Source organism: Dryas octopetala, chromosome 2 (assembly GCF_963921425.1).
Source record: "Dryas octopetala chromosome 2, drDryOcto1.1, whole genome shotgun sequence".
NCBI lineage: Eukaryota > Viridiplantae > Streptophyta > Magnoliopsida > Rosales > Rosaceae > Dryas > Dryas octopetala.
The window spans coordinates 32,947,847-32,963,983 of NC_141367.1; the positions used below are offsets into that span (position 1 = coordinate 32,947,847).

General features: G+C 35.9%; 1 protein-coding gene and 1 long non-coding RNA gene across 17 annotated transcripts; one reads left to right on the forward strand and one right to left on the reverse strand.

Moving 5' to 3' along the window:
* Window positions 1–2,175: 2,175 nt before the first annotated feature.
* Window positions 2,176–7,255, reverse strand: LOC147295920 (uncharacterized). 16 transcript variants are annotated; one of them, XR_015120759.1, is made up of 10 exons: window positions 6,636–7,255; window positions 6,439–6,487; window positions 6,195–6,258; window positions 5,391–5,463; window positions 4,962–5,000; window positions 4,171–4,227; window positions 3,904–3,955; window positions 3,718–3,797; window positions 3,476–3,543; window positions 2,176–2,533 (listed from the first exon to the last, which is right to left on the reverse strand). It is a non-coding gene; the product is annotated as an uncharacterized LOC147295920 (long non-coding RNA). The 16 variants fall into 16 exon arrangements; XR_015120756.1 differs by lacking the exon at window positions 3,718–3,797 and having other exon boundaries at window positions 4,962–4,997; window positions 6,636–7,252; XR_015120754.1 differs by lacking the exon at window positions 3,718–3,797 and having other exon boundaries at window positions 6,636–7,251.
* Window positions 7,256–8,216: 961 nt separating this feature from the next.
* Window positions 8,217–11,963, forward strand: LOC147295921 (Plasma-membrane choline transporter family protein). Its single transcript, XM_086232363.1, has 5 exons — window positions 8,217–8,356; window positions 8,466–8,834; window positions 9,247–10,158; window positions 10,892–11,125; window positions 11,286–11,963. The coding sequence occupies exons 1-5, from the start codon at window positions 8,339–8,341 to the stop codon at window positions 11,463–11,465; spliced, it is 1,713 nt and encodes a 570-aa protein (XP_086088489.1). The 5' UTR covers window positions 8,217–8,338; the 3' UTR covers window positions 11,466–11,963.
* Window positions 11,964–16,137: the final 4,174 nt, after the last annotated feature.

Sequence of the window (16,137 nt, forward strand, 5' to 3'; positions counted from 1 at the left end):
CTGGCATTTTGAACCGCATACCAACAATACCGACTGACTTCGGTCAGTCGATTTTTGTGGTTTTCGGTGGAAGCACGGTTGACGATCGGATTTCCTACCAATCGACCTTAGTCGGTGTTGAAGCCGATTCTGGTTTCTAGCACTGAAATTCTGACCAAACCGACCGTTATCATCGTCTTCTTCTTCTTTGTGTCTCTATCTGCATCTATCTCTCTCTCTCTCTCTCTCTCTCTCTCTCTTAAGTCTCATCCATGCATATCTCTCAAACCTCTTTGTCTCTACATCTCTCTCACTCTCAGCCTCTCAGGTCTCTCTTGCTGAGCACCACCAGGCAGTCAGGCACCACCTGTGAATCTGCGATCTCCACCGCCGAGAGCACCACCACCCGATACCTCCCTAGCCCACTGCAATCTCCACCCCTCCAGACCTCCCCCACCACCCGAGACCCCCCCAGACTTCCCCATCACCACCACCTGATCGAGACACCCCTCCAGTCGCCTCCTCCACTGACTCTGACCGCCTCCGACACAATCGAAAATCGACCATAGTCGAATTGATTACGGTTGGCAATTTGGTAATTCCGACTGGCCTCAGTCGGTTGAGAACTCTCGGTTCAATAACCGATCCGATGCCAAGCCTACCGATGATCTATAAGTTCATGTTTAATTTTCTATTTCTATTGTATCACTAAATTGTTTTAAACTTATTTGTTATTAAATAAGTCTACTGCTAATTGCTTTTATGCTAAACAATTATGTACAAACAAATTTTCAAATTTTTATTACATGGAAAATATTAGCAAACTATAAGGTTAAATTTGTTGACATTAGTATGTCCAACATAAATTAAAAAGATTAAAAGTGTGACTTAGGTAATCAAATAAAAAAGTCTTCTTTTCAAATATTTTAAAACGATTTAAATTTCAAAATTAAGTCTTCCACAATCAAAGTGATGGAACCCACATATAAGACACATTCATAATCTGATATTTTGTTTTCTCTTTCCTTTTAACTTGGATTGGTCATCCTTCGAAGGAGCTTGAAAAGTTCCCTGCCAAGTAAAAAGCTCGTAAAAGTTGATGTGGTACTATGTAATGACATGTTGTTAGACAGTAGTGCTAAACCTAATTATAAGATCCACGTATATATTATGAGAGAGATGTCACGAATGACAATGACAATGACATGAAAAAATACTTCCTAATTATGGGGTAGCAGAACTCCCTGCTCATGTAGTAACATTAAATGTTTTCCCTGAGAATTAGTTGGTCACTTGGTTGTTAATGTTACTAAATTGATTAGTAAAACTCAGAGACAGTCTTGCTTGCATCCTTTGATTTCATCAATTCTCTTTGGCACAACCACCCACTCTAGTGTTGGCCCTCTTTGACAAAGATACTCACTTGCTGCCTTTAGCACTCGTTTTCTATTGAAGTGATGAGTTTTTAGACACTTTTAGTGTTTAAGAGGCGTCCATCATGTTCTAAACCACTAGATGAAAATCTAATGGGTAATAGAATAACAAATTTAGATCATATAGTTTAGTGAATGACATATTCTATTAACTTGTTGAATTACATGGTCAGTAAGGTTTTCCTAAGTAAGGTTCAGTCCGCCAAACCGACTCCAACACAGCTCAATCCATACTAATTTTGAAACCGTAAAAAATGAACTGTTCATATAATAATTAAACTGTATCGAGGATTGAACCTAATAACATTTACAACCTTTTTCTTCTCTTAAATAGAGGGCTTAATTATAGCAACAATTTAGAACTTTACCATGATTTCCACTTGAGTCTTCGATTTTTTTTTTTTTTTTTTTGAGTTTATGGTCCACAAACTTTTTCAAGTTACATACTAAAGTTGATGACAGAATTACATACTTAAGTCCATTCTGTCAAATGTGTGCACATGACCCGTTAACGAAATGGTCTTAAAATTGACGAACTTAAAGTATGGTGTGAAAAAGATCATAGACTATAAAATTGAAAAAAAATTCGCAGACTCAAAAGGGAATCGTGATAAAATTCATAGATTATTACTATAATTAAGCCTAAATAGAGAAATCTTGGCAAAAAAAAAAAGCCTAATTAGAGAAATCTATATTTAGAAACTTACTAGTAATAGTGCCCGTGCGATACCGCGGGTCTTAAAAGCTTATAAAACGTGCGTAAGGCTGATAAAATTTTTACATATATACATCAATGTCAAGCTTAAGTTACAAAATGCGGATTCATGATATGTTTTATATGCTAATTGTTATGTTAAAATATTGATGATATCTTAATAAACCTAAGATATTGATGATATTTTAATAAACCAAACAACATTCAAAAAAATATTACAATACTTGGTTAGACAATTGTATGTCATAGTAAACAAAAGATGGGCAGTATTCAAATGGTCATTGTTCAAAAGTTCTTGGATGAGTGTTCACAGGTGACTTAATAGGTTTTGGGGGATTCATCTTCAGTGTTCTTGGGCTGCTTATCTCCTTCATAGCCTTGTGCAGGGGGATTCTCGTTTTCTTTGCTTGAAATTTTAAAAATGTGATTTGTTAGTGTGTATAATGGTAAAATTTGAGTCCATGTAATTTAAAAGTGCAGACAAATTCTTTAAAGTGTAATAAAAACACATATGAATGTAAAAACTTTATTTGAATGAGATTGATAAGATGCAAGATCGGAAGAGACTGGTCAAAATGATTCTTGCAATTTAAGCCATTGAATCAGAAGGAACACCTCTAACCAATTGAAAGTAGTTTTACATAACAGTAGAAATTAATTCATGCATAAAAATGAAGTTCAACTAAAAATCTCACAATAATGCAGGGTAAGGAAGCCTTAGGAAAAAAAAAGAAAAAAAAAAGAGAGTTTTTAACTAAGGCATAAAGATCTGGAGAGAGAGAGAGAGAGAGAGAGAAGTTAACCAATGAAAAGCAGCTTTGCACAATAGGAGAAGTTAACCTATTGTTAAAAATGACATTAATGTAAGATCTCACAATAAATGAGGGACAGTAAGCTGGAGATAAGAGGATGAGAAGTATAAACAGAGGAAGTTGGAAATTAGTTTTCATAGTTTGGTTCATAATTTTTATAGTCATATATGCAATTTTTTAAGAAGTATAAAACATGTCTTTGAGGTGTTGCAATTTATTGTGCCTGTGTGTTGTTGCAGGTGAGAAAAGTGAAAAGATAATTGTGATTTGAGTATATAAAACTGGTGACATATATATATATATATATATAGATGAAAATATAGTTTATTATATTATTTTGTGAAATTTAAGATAATAAAGATTGTAAATAATGATCAAATTGTGTATTTGATTTTGTGATGGAAAAATAACTCAAATTATTTCAGATCAAGACGTAAGCAAAATAAGCATCGCATACTCAGCCACAATAAAAGTAGTTTAAGAAAAATTCTAAACACAAAGTAGGCTAGAATATTTTCTTCCTTATCAATCTATACCTAGTAAATGTGCCCGTGCGGCGCCGCGGGTGTGGAATTCTTCCTTCCATCCTTCTCTAATGAAATGCCTGCATTCCATACTACTAAAGTTAGTTTTCTCACCCCTTAATGCTATAAAGTCCCAAGAATACATGGGATCAAATAGTCAATTGGAATTTAATTGGCTTGGCCTATGTTTGGCGGCCAATAAAAGGCCAAGTGAAAGAGAGAAAGAAACAAAAAAACATAAATTGACAGCTCACAATTTTCTGTTAGATTGTTAAATCCAAATCTTTATCAAATAGTAGAAGATTTAGTCACCCTAATTGATCAAAATAGCTTCCTAAAATGGTTTTAAAAGAGCAAGAGAAATTAGGAACAGAGACAATACCAATTAATCTATACAAATTGTAGAGAGATCAGAGGAGAGAAAAAAGTGGAGACTTTACCTTGAGCCTGAGGCTTACAGACAGTGCTTGTGGGCAACACCAATATGAAAATCTAAATATGTATGTAAACATTGACATCAATAGCAAATGAAATTCAGATCTTAAACATCAAGAAAATTGAAAGCTCACAAAATGAACACCCAGTTAAAATAAAATGCTGCAATCAAATAGTCAATTGGAATTTAATTGGCTTGGCCTCTGTTTGGCTGCCAAGAAAAGGTCAAGTAAAAGAGGGAAAGAAACAAAAAACAGAAATTGACAGCTCACCGTTTCTGTCCGGTTCTGTCCCTGTAGCTAAAGAATAGTGTGAACCCGGTTCTGTCCCTGTAGCTTAAGAAACGGTGAGCCTTTGACACATAATATGAAAACTATTTTGGCAACTCAAGCCAACTCATCAACAATCAAAATCATCACAGCCATCACAAATCACCAACAGCATGACCATTAACATTTCTTAATTATCCAATTATTCAATTAATATCTAACATATCATGGCAAGCTAAGATGCAGTGATTTCATATTGGATGGTTCGAATCAATTAATGATATTTAGAGGCTGCTATACATAACACAAAAAATCGGAATAAATGGGCCAGCCCAAGAAAAAGATGGATGAATACATATATACAGAGAACAACTGTTTAAATGTAGAGTACATCATAAATGTAAATTTTGTACAAACATTTTTTAATTGAAGCTGTTACATACATTTTTTAAGATGTCTTTTTATATATTATTTAAATTTTATAAATGAAGCTGTTACATAAATTTTTTAAACTTATAGTTCACTTGTAAAAAGAATTATTTTGGAAATAATGGAGACAATTTAACAATCAACTTGTCATTTTCTCTTTGTTATCTTCTAAATCTTCCCCACTTTCCTCTCTATGTTCACTCATTCTTTTCCTAAAAGTCTAAAGAGTCCCATGTTCCTCTCTTTATCTGCTTAAGCTTCATCTGGGCAATAATGGCCAGATGAAACTTACTCTTCTCCCTCAAGTTCCCCAATCCATTTATATAAATTACTACACTGTTAAGAAAAAATGATAAGAAATTTACCTGGACAATGCAGCTCCTAGAGAGTGAGTGGAGGAACTACTAACAGACAATTATAGAAATAGTGTCAAATTTTCCAGCAACAAAACAATATATCACACAAAAGTAAATTATATATTAATATATTACTACACTGTCATGCATATATATAACATATAATTATTTAGCTCAGCTGAGGTAATTGATCTAGTAAATTATATATATATAATTTTTTATAAAGTTCAAGGCAATGTTTTGACTCCTAACTTGGTGACGATCGAAGAAGGGTGCATTCTGCATTTCATTTTCAAACGGTTAATTTGTCATCGAAATACTTTCCTAACTAAATGACCAAAAAGGAAGGTTGCAATGAAGTAGGGTCAGCCCAAGTTAACACGAAAAGCTGCATTAATTGCAACAACAGAAGAAATAGTGATTGAAGTTTACACTGACCTCTGCATCCAGCATGATGAATTTGGCATGAAGATGCCTTGAAGCAAGGGACTTCAAATGCTTATCCATTATCCTACAAAGAATCATTTCACATGAGAATATAAATTTTGCATGCAGATGTAGCGGCTCAAAGTCTACAATCAGCTACCATTAGCAGTCCATAATAATCCGATTATTCAATTAATAGCAGAACATCATCAAATAATTCTTAAATCAAGAATGATCCAGTCCTTTCATTAACAGGAAAAACATCTCAATTCAATCATGTAATGACCAATTAGATCAGCGTACCAACCTAAACTAAATTCACTTTAACCATGTTCATTCACCTAGGAAATTAGCATATCTCAATGCAATCCAGCTCAACCCGGTCAGCGGCTACAAACAAAATCAGAGTTCTCAAGCTATCAACCAATTTCAATCCATACAAACACTCAAAATAGCGGTCACCGGAGCCATACACAGCGGAGGTCACGGTGGCAGAGGGTTCTAGTTTAGGTTTTTTGATTTTAACAAAAATCCAAGTTACCAATCCATACAAACAATAATATATATTGTCCTTTCACTTTTGTTGATATTTTCTGAGAGATCTCAATCCAACAATAAAATTAAAATTAATTAAGCACTTCAAAACCAGCTGTCAAATAAACGAAAATTAAACTATATATACCACTAATTTCAACCAATCTAATTACAATTCCTAACTTGTATCTAACCAAACCAAACTGCCTATTTTAAAAGACTGAAAAACCATTTGTACTAAAAACAAAAACAATTCGAATAATAATGTCTGAAATTGCTTACCAAATGAGTCTTCTTCAGAATAGAACGAAGCCAGGTGAAGTAAATCTCCATTAGTGCAATATATCTGCAGTGAAAAAGGGAATAAGCAAAACTCAGTCATTATAGTACCCCAAAATTTTGTTGAATTTGAGGATACTCACTAAGGCATGATTCAAATGTTTTTTATAGAAATCAACCAAAACCTTGAGAGTTAAAAGTTGAACAGAAACATAACAAAGCTAAAACCAGCGAAAAAAAACCATACCTTACCCCAAAAAAGAAACCAATCTTCAAATCCAAGAAAGTATGGGAACCTGAAATTAAAACACAGAAATCAAGTCACCGGTGCCGGCGGGAATCGTGGTGGCAGTGGGTACAAAACCTAGAAATACAGATTTCACAACCAATTGAACAATTCGATCAGACAATCAGATAGAGTAGACAAAAAGGAGTAAAACTCACACAAAACCTGAGGCGTAAAGTCACCGGAGCCGTCGCAGGTGACGGTGGCAGCAGCGGAGCTAGGGTTCGAATTGGAGCTTTCATTTCGGGACCCAATTGACTTAGATCAAGCACACCAATAGAAAGGCCTGGAAGAGAGGAGCAAAACCCGACCAAAATCATCACCATCCGCCGCCGGAATTGCCAACATCGGCGGCGGAAGGCCGCCGGACTTCTCTGCCTCGAAACTCCGTGCAAGGCGGTCGGTTGAGCAATTTGAAGACCCCTTCATCCTCAGAACGATGGGAGGAACAAAACCCACCCGGTCCGACATCCCAACTCAGCCGGAATTGACGGATCGCCGCCTGAGGACTCGATCGGGTTTGGGTGTCTTTTCGAGTTTTGGCATAATTTCTGGGTTAATCAAATACCATAGAAATGAATAGGAAGAGAAGAGGAAGAAATCGGGACACATCGCCGGCATACGTCGCCGGACGGTGGAGAAACGGCCGGATAAAGGGGGCGGAAGGAGAGAGAACGAAGGAGAACAGAGAGAGAGAGGCGCGTGAGATGAGAGTGTTCCAGTATTTTCTGGGTTTTGGGCTTTCTAACAATAATCAGGGTGAATGACAAAAAAGGGCAGACCCAACCCCGGTATTCACAAAATGGCACATAGATAAAAAGAAAAAAAGACTGAGAGGGGAAACAGAAGAAAAGGAGAGCAATGGCACGGGGCGTAAAAAAACAGAAAAAGGAGGGAAAGAAGAAAAAAGGATGCAAAATGACCAAAACAGGCCCAAATAACCCACTAATTACAATGACAAGTAACTAAAAAAAAAAAAAAAAGGGGGCAAAAAAGGAAACACACTATTCTTAAGCTACAGGACGGCCTTTGTTCAGTTTTAGTATATAGGTAATTTTGACGTTGTAAGTTGGGGATTTAATTAGAACAGTATACTCCACTTTATTGGCCTTGGTTCTATTCTCCTAGAGAAAGTTTTTCTCACGTAACTGATTATCAGATTATGGATGCCAAATAATGGTTCATCTTAATGGAAGTAACAGAAGCAATAATTCCACTTCCACATCATTTTAGTTTTGGGAAGTTTGCACTTTGCAGTGTCTTACACAACACGTCCAAGTGTCCAACACAACAAAACACAATACAAGGACGATAAGCTGGGGTCATTTCCCTTATGCATACGCCTCTCTGTCCTTTTCTTGCATCAAAGTCAATGCCACCATCAAATCTTGCCCATCTCATCCACCATCAATCTCAGCCGTGCAATTCATCAGCATCAAAACCTCAGGAAAATTCAACCTCTTGTCCACTGTTTATGCTCTGAACCCTCACATTCAACTGCAGACAAACGCAATTTCCACGTGCTTCATTCTCAATCTGATACAATCCCACTAGGTCCTCACTCCTCTCCCATTGGCAGTATCACCCACGCGCTACCATAGCATGTTGGTCATGAACATGTGCAAGTGGGTCCCACACATTCTGATACTCTGAGGTAATTAGTGTTCAAAAAATAAAAAAACAGCAAACCCATAACATCAGCATCCACCACCAGAACCATAGATCCATAGATAGAGGGATGGATTGATTACACACCAAAACGTACAAACACACAAGTAACAACAAAACAAAAACATTCCAGCACCAGCACCAGCACCACCTCCACCGCCGCCGCCGCCGGAGCCACGTCATCACCGCTGACATGGGTGCCGAAGGACCTGTAAAAAACCCATCTCTACTATTCATTTTAATGTTTTGTTTGCTTTGTTTGTTGGTTATGTTTATGTGAGTTTCAAAAGGTCTGAGCTTTGGTTATGGTGGGTATGTAGGTGGTGGAGAGAGAAGGTGAAGAGCGTGAGGTGAGAGAGGAAAATGGGAGGAAGGAAGAGGAGGAAGTGAAAGATGTTGAGAAAGGTGAAGTGGGTTTTGAAGAAGAGGTGGTGGCAGAGAGCAATATTGGCAACACCAATCAGAGAGATGTGCATATGTCAATGTTGCAGAGGCTTAATCCCACCAACCCTTTGAGAATTGTCATCAATAGTAACACCAGAGTTGCTACCCCACCTCCTTCTCACTTCTCTCATGGTAATAACACCAGAGGAGTTGGTAGTGCTCCATCTCCTGCTCAGTTCTCTCAACCTCCCCACCATTCTCAGCCTCCCCACCCTTCTCAGCCTCGCTCTACACCAACCCCCCAAGTAAGTTTTTTTTTTTCTCTTTTCAACTTTTATTAACAAGGTTAAGCATACGATAGTTAATTAATTTGCAGTTTGTGATTTTCAAGTCAAAGGAATGATTAAGAAGATATTTCATTGATTAAACAAACTTGTCTTAGTTTTTTTTTCCTTTTAAATAACTTTTTAAAAAGCAGTTTATCTAAATTTCAGCAGGAATGCTAAAATGGAAGTTTTATTTTAATGGGATAGTACCAATTTTTATTTTTTAAGTTTTTTCTTTTTCCCTTTTGCTTCCATTGTGGAATGGGATTTTTTTTGGGTATCTTTCTTGAGCATGATTTCATGGGTAGCAACTATATATGCAAAGTTTGTGCACAATTTGTAAGTCAACAATCTGATAGTTTCTGGGGTTTTCTCTCAATCTGTTGTCCAGCCATCGATTACAACATTGAATTCAAGAAAATACACCAACAAGATATCTCTGTTTCTGTTCCTTGTGCACATGGTTGCGGCTATTGGGCTTGTTGGTTTTCTTTTATTCAAGGGAATTCAGGGGCTGATAGAAGCATCAGACAGTGTTAAAAGAAAGGAGAAAAGGGTGTTACAGTATTTTCTACCACAAGTTGAAGCTGCATCTCTTTTGAGCATTACTCTTGCATTTGCATGGCAAAAGGCCGTGAGGGAATGGCCTAAATTTATGGTTCATTTCATACTATGGATCACTTTTCTCATGTCTCTATCTGCCGGAATTCTTTTAATCTGCTTCCAAAAGCCTCCCACTGATGGTGTTGGAGTCTGTTTTATTGCCTTTGCAATAGGCAATGGCTTATACGCTTGTTGGATCACGCAGCGGATTGGATTTTGTTGCAGGATATTGATCAAATCACTTGAACCCGTATCAAAGTTCCCCGATTTGAATCAACCCACTTATTGGATGCTTGGGGTAGGATTTATGTGGATGTCTCTATGGATTCTAGCAGTGATTGGAGCCCTGAATTTCTACTTTCCCCCATTGATCATAATTTTATTAGTATTAAGCTTGGCTTGGACAGCCGAAGTAATGAGGAATGTTGCAAATATAACCGTGAGTAGGGTAATTGCCCTGTATTATCTCAGAGGAATGCAATCCAATACTCAATTTTGCTTCCAGAGAGCCTTGAGTAAAACTCTTGGAAGTGCTTGTTTTGGATCTATCTTTGTGCCTTCTATTGAAGCACTTAGAATTGTTGCTCGAGCTTTAAATTTACTTGAGGGAGAAGATGAGTTCATGTTTTCTTGTGCACATTGCTGTCTCAGAGTCATGGAATCCATCTTCAGATATGGCAATGGCTGGGCCTTCGTACAGGTACCTTTAAGATATGCCATTAGCAATTTCTTGTTTGATTAATTCTCTCCAGTTTCATTTGCATATCATGCACAAAACAATGAAGAACTATAACACTGGTTCCTTGCTTCTTTCTCAACCAGAAGGGCTTTATTTGGCATTGCAAAATATATTAGTTTAGCCAACTGATGATTTTACTGTTGTTCATTATCATATTTGAATAATATGGATAACGAATTAGGCTGACAGCTGATTTTGTCTTCTGCTTGTGTCAATGAGATTATCTATAAATGAGTTATTGCCAAAAGGTCTTACCTGCTATGACAAAAGTCTTAATATTTTGTTATTGAATGAATCAAATTAGATGGAACATCGTTGTCAGAAGTGTACGTGCAATCTATTTGTTAAGGCCAAATTTTAGTCATTCTCAAATGCCATGTAAGATCATGAGTGGATATTGAGATTTCAGAATGATTCAAAGCATCAGCATATACTTTTATATTCACCAGCAAGTTATTTTTTTACCTAAAATGCTGTCCATAACAGTTTTTATAGGTATATTTAGGCATTTTTTCTCAAGTTTCTTGTTAAGTTACTGTGGTCTTGCCAACTCACTTGTGATTATTATTTTCTGTATTCTGAATTTCTTATAATGCAGTCACTATCTATACCCTAATTTTCAATGCCTTTCTAAATTTTATATGAATTCCATCTGTGGTCAATGGTTTAAAACTACTTAATTGGTTTATGCCAGATAGCAGCATATGGAAAGGGTTTTGTGAAGGCATCACAAGAGACTTGGGAGCTGTTCGAAAGACAAGAAATGGAACAAATTGTCGATTCCGACATTACCAGCTCAATCTGCTTCCTAACCGGTGTCTGCAGCGGCTCTATTTGTGTCATAGTTGTGGCTGCTTGGACCACCAGAGTGCACCAAAGTTTCACAGCGACCATTTCCCTTCTTACATTCTTCATTGGATACCTTATGGTTGGTGGCCCCTATTAATTTTACTAGTCTCTCTGTTCATACTCTATTATATATCTAATGCATATAAACCATGTGATCAACTAGTCAATTTCTTTAGTCTTTATTGTTTAGCTATTCAATAGACCTAATGTAATCAATGTTTAATGATTTGATGCTTCAGACCAGGATAGCCATGGCACTACCACATGCCTGTGTTGGCTGTTACTATGTTTGCTATGCAGAGAATCCGGACAACAGATTATTTGATAACACAATTAAGGATCGTCTTGCTTTGATGAAATCCGGTCGAGATGTAGTCGTCCCCACGCCTCGAGTCACCCGCCGTTTTGCAGCAAGGTAAAGCAAAATGTAGGGCCTGGTTTTCCTCTAATTTTACAGAAACGAGGGCATGGTATGGCCATGCTTCCAAGTTGTACCATACTTTTGGTTCCTCACGATGGAAAAAATTATTGTATGTACTGGTTAGATATAATGTGGGTTCCGCTGCTATGCGGTGAGTCTTACATACATGTTGTGAGAGGAAGGTGAAAGCCCAAGGAATCGGCCAAACGAGCAAGAGATAAATATGCAGAAGGGCTGTGTACCTGTGGTGGTGATCAAGGTAATTTTGAATGAGAGTTGAACCATTATTGGACGTACTGTTGGAAGGAACGTGGGAGACCCACTGAGATTCCATTGAACAAGGCTAAAAAGAAAGTGTATTTTGGGGTCCTGTGACTCCTGTCCTTACACCTTTGTATATAATATATACTTTTGGCATATCCCATATGCTATAATGTCCCCCCATTATTTTATTGTTTTCACTTTGCTCTATAACACCCACCATTTTTTTCTGTTATTATTCATTTGATTGATTCTACGTAATCTGATCTTTGTAGATATCTCCATGAGTTTCTGATTGAAACCTTAAAGTCTCTTCTTTATCTTTATGGTAAAGATTAAAAATTAGGTTTAGCTTTATTTAATTAATGCACAGAGTTAATAATGACATACTGTGTTAGGTTGGCTCGGATAAAGAATTACTAATTAATAGTGTATCTGGACCATCTGGTGTGTCCCATCTATATTTAGTGCTTTCCCTTTAATTTTTCTATTTTCTGGATATACCAACACCAGATACACCATTAAGTAGAGTGCACCATAGCATGTCAGATTGTCAGCCTTGTTGAGTATAGAATTCTATATTCGAGATTCTAAGCCTTAAGTTGTAAACTTGTAATATATAATGTTTGGGATCTCTTCATAGTTCTATTAATTTTTAACTGATTTTGATTGGATACTAACTTTACAGCAAAGTATTAGAGCATGTCATTCATGTGTTAGACTTAGATCCTCACATGGGAATTTGGCTTACTCTCCCCACATATAATGATATCCACATTTTCTAATCTACCTTCTACGTCGATATTTTCATTTATTATTCTCATTTTGCAATGTTATTTTATGATCGAGACAGGTTATTTTCTAGATCTAATTATGAAGATCTTTTTTGTAAAAAATCAACTTAATCGGAAATCGCTTGGTTATGTAACTGTGATAAAATAAACATATGATTTTGGTAATAATTTTGATTCACCGTTTGTTTATTTGATAACAATTAGGAAGTAAAATTTTGAAATTTTCAGTGAAATTTCGTCAAAAATTTCGTTTTTTAGGGGTATGAAAATTTTAACACCATACCAAATTAATTTCGAAAAATTTCCCGAAATTTTCCGAAATCCTCGAAATTTTGCCAAAATTTTCCAAAATTCTCGAAATTTTGCCGAAATTTTTGATGTAGAGACCAGAGGGAGAGAGGGGAGGCAGAGACTAGAGGGAGAGGGGAGGTAGAGGCAGAGTACCGTCGCCGGAGGGAGAGAACAGATCGGAGAAGAAGCTGCAGCGGCGCGCTGTCGTCGGAGAGGAGTAGAGATCTGGAGAGGGAAAGGAGGAAGAAAAGGAGGTCGGGGGAAGGAGATGGAAGAGAGAGATTAGGAAGGGAGGATGGAGTGAGGGACTAGGATTAGGAGAAGAAAAACTGGAAGTGAAGGGGGAAGAAAAGAAAAAGGAAAGAAAAAAGAGAAAGACCACTAGAAGAAGACGAAGACCTGGAAGTCACGGGGGAAGAAGAGGAAAAGGAAAGAAAAAAAAAAGAAGAGAAAAGAAAAAAAAAAGAGGAAAGAAAAAAAAAATTTTAGGGTCGATTGAGATTTGAAGTCTTTAAGCAATTGAAAAGAAAAAAAAAGGTTTGAGATTTTATTTGGGGTTTGATTTGGCCATTTTGGTATTTCGTTTAGTTGTAAACATAAATTATAAAAAAAAAATTTATCCCCTCACCATGGAGTTTCATTCTCTTAATGTTTAGTTTTTTTAATTTCGAGAATTTGTGAAATTGAAATTTTAGGTAAACCGTTATCGCCGCTGCTGCCACTGGATTGGTTCTCTTTTAACCCAATTAGGCTCAATTTGACTATCGAAGACAATTTCCAAATCCTTTTTGAGTAAGTTTGCTACTTCCCGTTGCTACATTGATGATTTATTCATGTAATTTCATTATATAATTATTAATTAGTGAAGCATTTTTTTAACAGTATTGTCTCCAGAGCGCATTTTATTCATCACATATTACATGAAACTTACCATATAATTTAGTTTTTTCAATGTTTTTTATCAATGTAGTAGATAATATGTTAAATAAACATATGATAAAGTTTCATTCAAAATTTCCGTATTTTAATAGCAATTTCTGTCTGATTTTTGTTGAAATTTAAAAATCTTCTAAATTTTCATCGAAATTTTCATCGAAATTTCATTGAAATCTAAAATTTTATTCCTTGATAACAATTACATGACCAAACGATTTTTGATTTAGTTAATTTTTTATAGAGATGATCTTCAAATAATTTTTTTAAAAATAAACGATTTCAATCATAAAAATATACTTAGAATAAGAATATTAAAAAAGAAGATCCACGAAGAAAATGAATTGGAGAAGGTGAATGGTGGATAGCATTCCCCAAAAAACATTACTCATCTAGGTTACATTGCAAAGTTACAGGCAAGGAATGAAATTTCGAAAATTTCGGCGAAATTTTCGTTTTTTTGAAGTCCCGAAATTTTATCACGGATCCATTATTTTTCGGTATTATTTCGGCGAAATTTCGAACTCATAATATGTTTATTTTTGTAAAATTTCGCCAAATTTCGTCGAAGTTTCGCCGAAATTTCGCCCAGCCACAAACTGAGATCTTTCCCCCAAACTCAGATCAGCCCCAAATCTTCCCCAAACTCAGATCTCTTTCTCACTTGGAAGTTGAGGCCGTGGAGGGAGGAAGAAAAGAAGGGAGGAATAGAAGAGGGGCTGGGTTTTCAGTGGGTTTCGACGGCGGGGGGCGGTGGCAGAGGCGAGATGAGGGTGATGGTGGGCTGGTGATGGGGATGCCGAGAGAGAGAGAGAGTGAGACAGTGAGAGTGAGAGAGAGAGAGAAAGTGAGAAGCACGGGGTGGAGTCTGTGGAGAGAAAGGGAAAGAAGAAAAAAAAAAAAGGAAAGAAAGGGGAAATGGGGAATGGAGGAGCTGGAGGCTGTGAGTTTTTTGATTGCTATCAAAATAAAGAGCAAGAGGCTAAAATCCCAAGGCTGCCGCATGTCAAGCCCAAGCAATGGTGATCGATCACCAACATCTTTCGTAAAGCCTTGTCGCCAATAATGGTTTATATTTATTGTTTTTTTTTTTTTTTTTCTATAATGATTCCAAACTTCCAATAAACTTTCTCTTGATACAGTACAAGTGTGGCTGACTCCTCCAAACAAATATCTAGCCAAATTGAGTATGAATTCTGAATAGTCATTATATAAAACCAAAATATCTAGCTATTACAGTAATTTGGCAGTTGGACGCAATTGTGTGAGTGTGGGGTATCAAACAATATCAACCAAGTGTTTATTTACTTCACTAATTGGATATTATAAATTTATATATATATTTGGGCTAGATGATATATAATAATATTCCAACATCCAATAAGGCAATATCTAATATCTAATATTAGAGAGCTTGCCTATAGGCTCCTCACTATTAATATAGCAATGTGAGTGATATTGTCCTTTTTTTTTTTTGGTAAAAGATATTGCCCTTCTTTAATTTTAAGTATAAAATAAAAACAAATAATTTGGAAAACAATGAAAAGGAAAAAAAAAAAAAAAAGGTTTAGAGTTGATTGAGGTTTGGGAACTTTGGGCAATTGGAAAGAAAAAAAAAAAGTTTCGGATTTCATTTGGCCATTTTTGTGTTTTATTTAATTGTTTTTAACCCTTATATATTTATTTATATATAAAAAATAATTAAAAATATCCTAAAGGGCCTAAACACTAATATCCTATACGGTTATACCATATCTTAAACAATATAGAGAATAGATTATAGAGTATATAGGGTTTAGTCTATAAATTATAGAGTATAAAAAGTATTAAGGTATATAGAGTATATAGAGTTTAGTATTAGGATTTAGTCTATAGATTATAGAGTATAAAGAATATACTAATTTCATTTATTCATTATACTAATTTTATTTAACAGTATTTGTCCAGCGCGCATTATATTTACCTTATATCATATGAAACCTACTATATAATTTGGTTTCTTCAATATTTTTTATAAATGTAATAGATAATATGTTAAATAAACATATGGTCAAGTTTCATTCAAAATTTCCGTATTTTGATAGCAATTTCCATCGTTTTTGTCTAATTTTATCGAAATCGAAATTTTAATCGAAATTTCCGCGAAAATTTCCATCGAAATTTCCATCGAAAATTTCCTCGAAACCGAAATTTTACTCCTTGGTTACAGGAGCCACACACTAATTGGAATGCATGTGAAGCCAGTCAAAAATTGAATGATTGGACATCATAGAAAGTCATCATACTTCCTTCCCTTTATTTCTCACTTGTGCTTTCAATGGAGACAATCAGAAAAGTTATGTTATGTGGGAACCAATAAAAGCACCCACTGGTTGTCTGGTTGTGGGGGCG

Bases quoted from the DNA above. Each gene is read 5' to 3' on its own strand.
- LOC147295921 (XM_086232363.1), top strand. The intron at 8,835-9,246 runs GTAAGTTTTTTT...TCTGTTGTCCAG, and splicing joins GCTCTACACCAACCCCCCAA to CCATCGATTACAACATTGAA. The intron at 10,159-10,891 runs GTACCTTTAAGA...GGTTTATGCCAG, and splicing joins ATGGCTGGGCCTTCGTACAG to ATAGCAGCATATGGAAAGGG.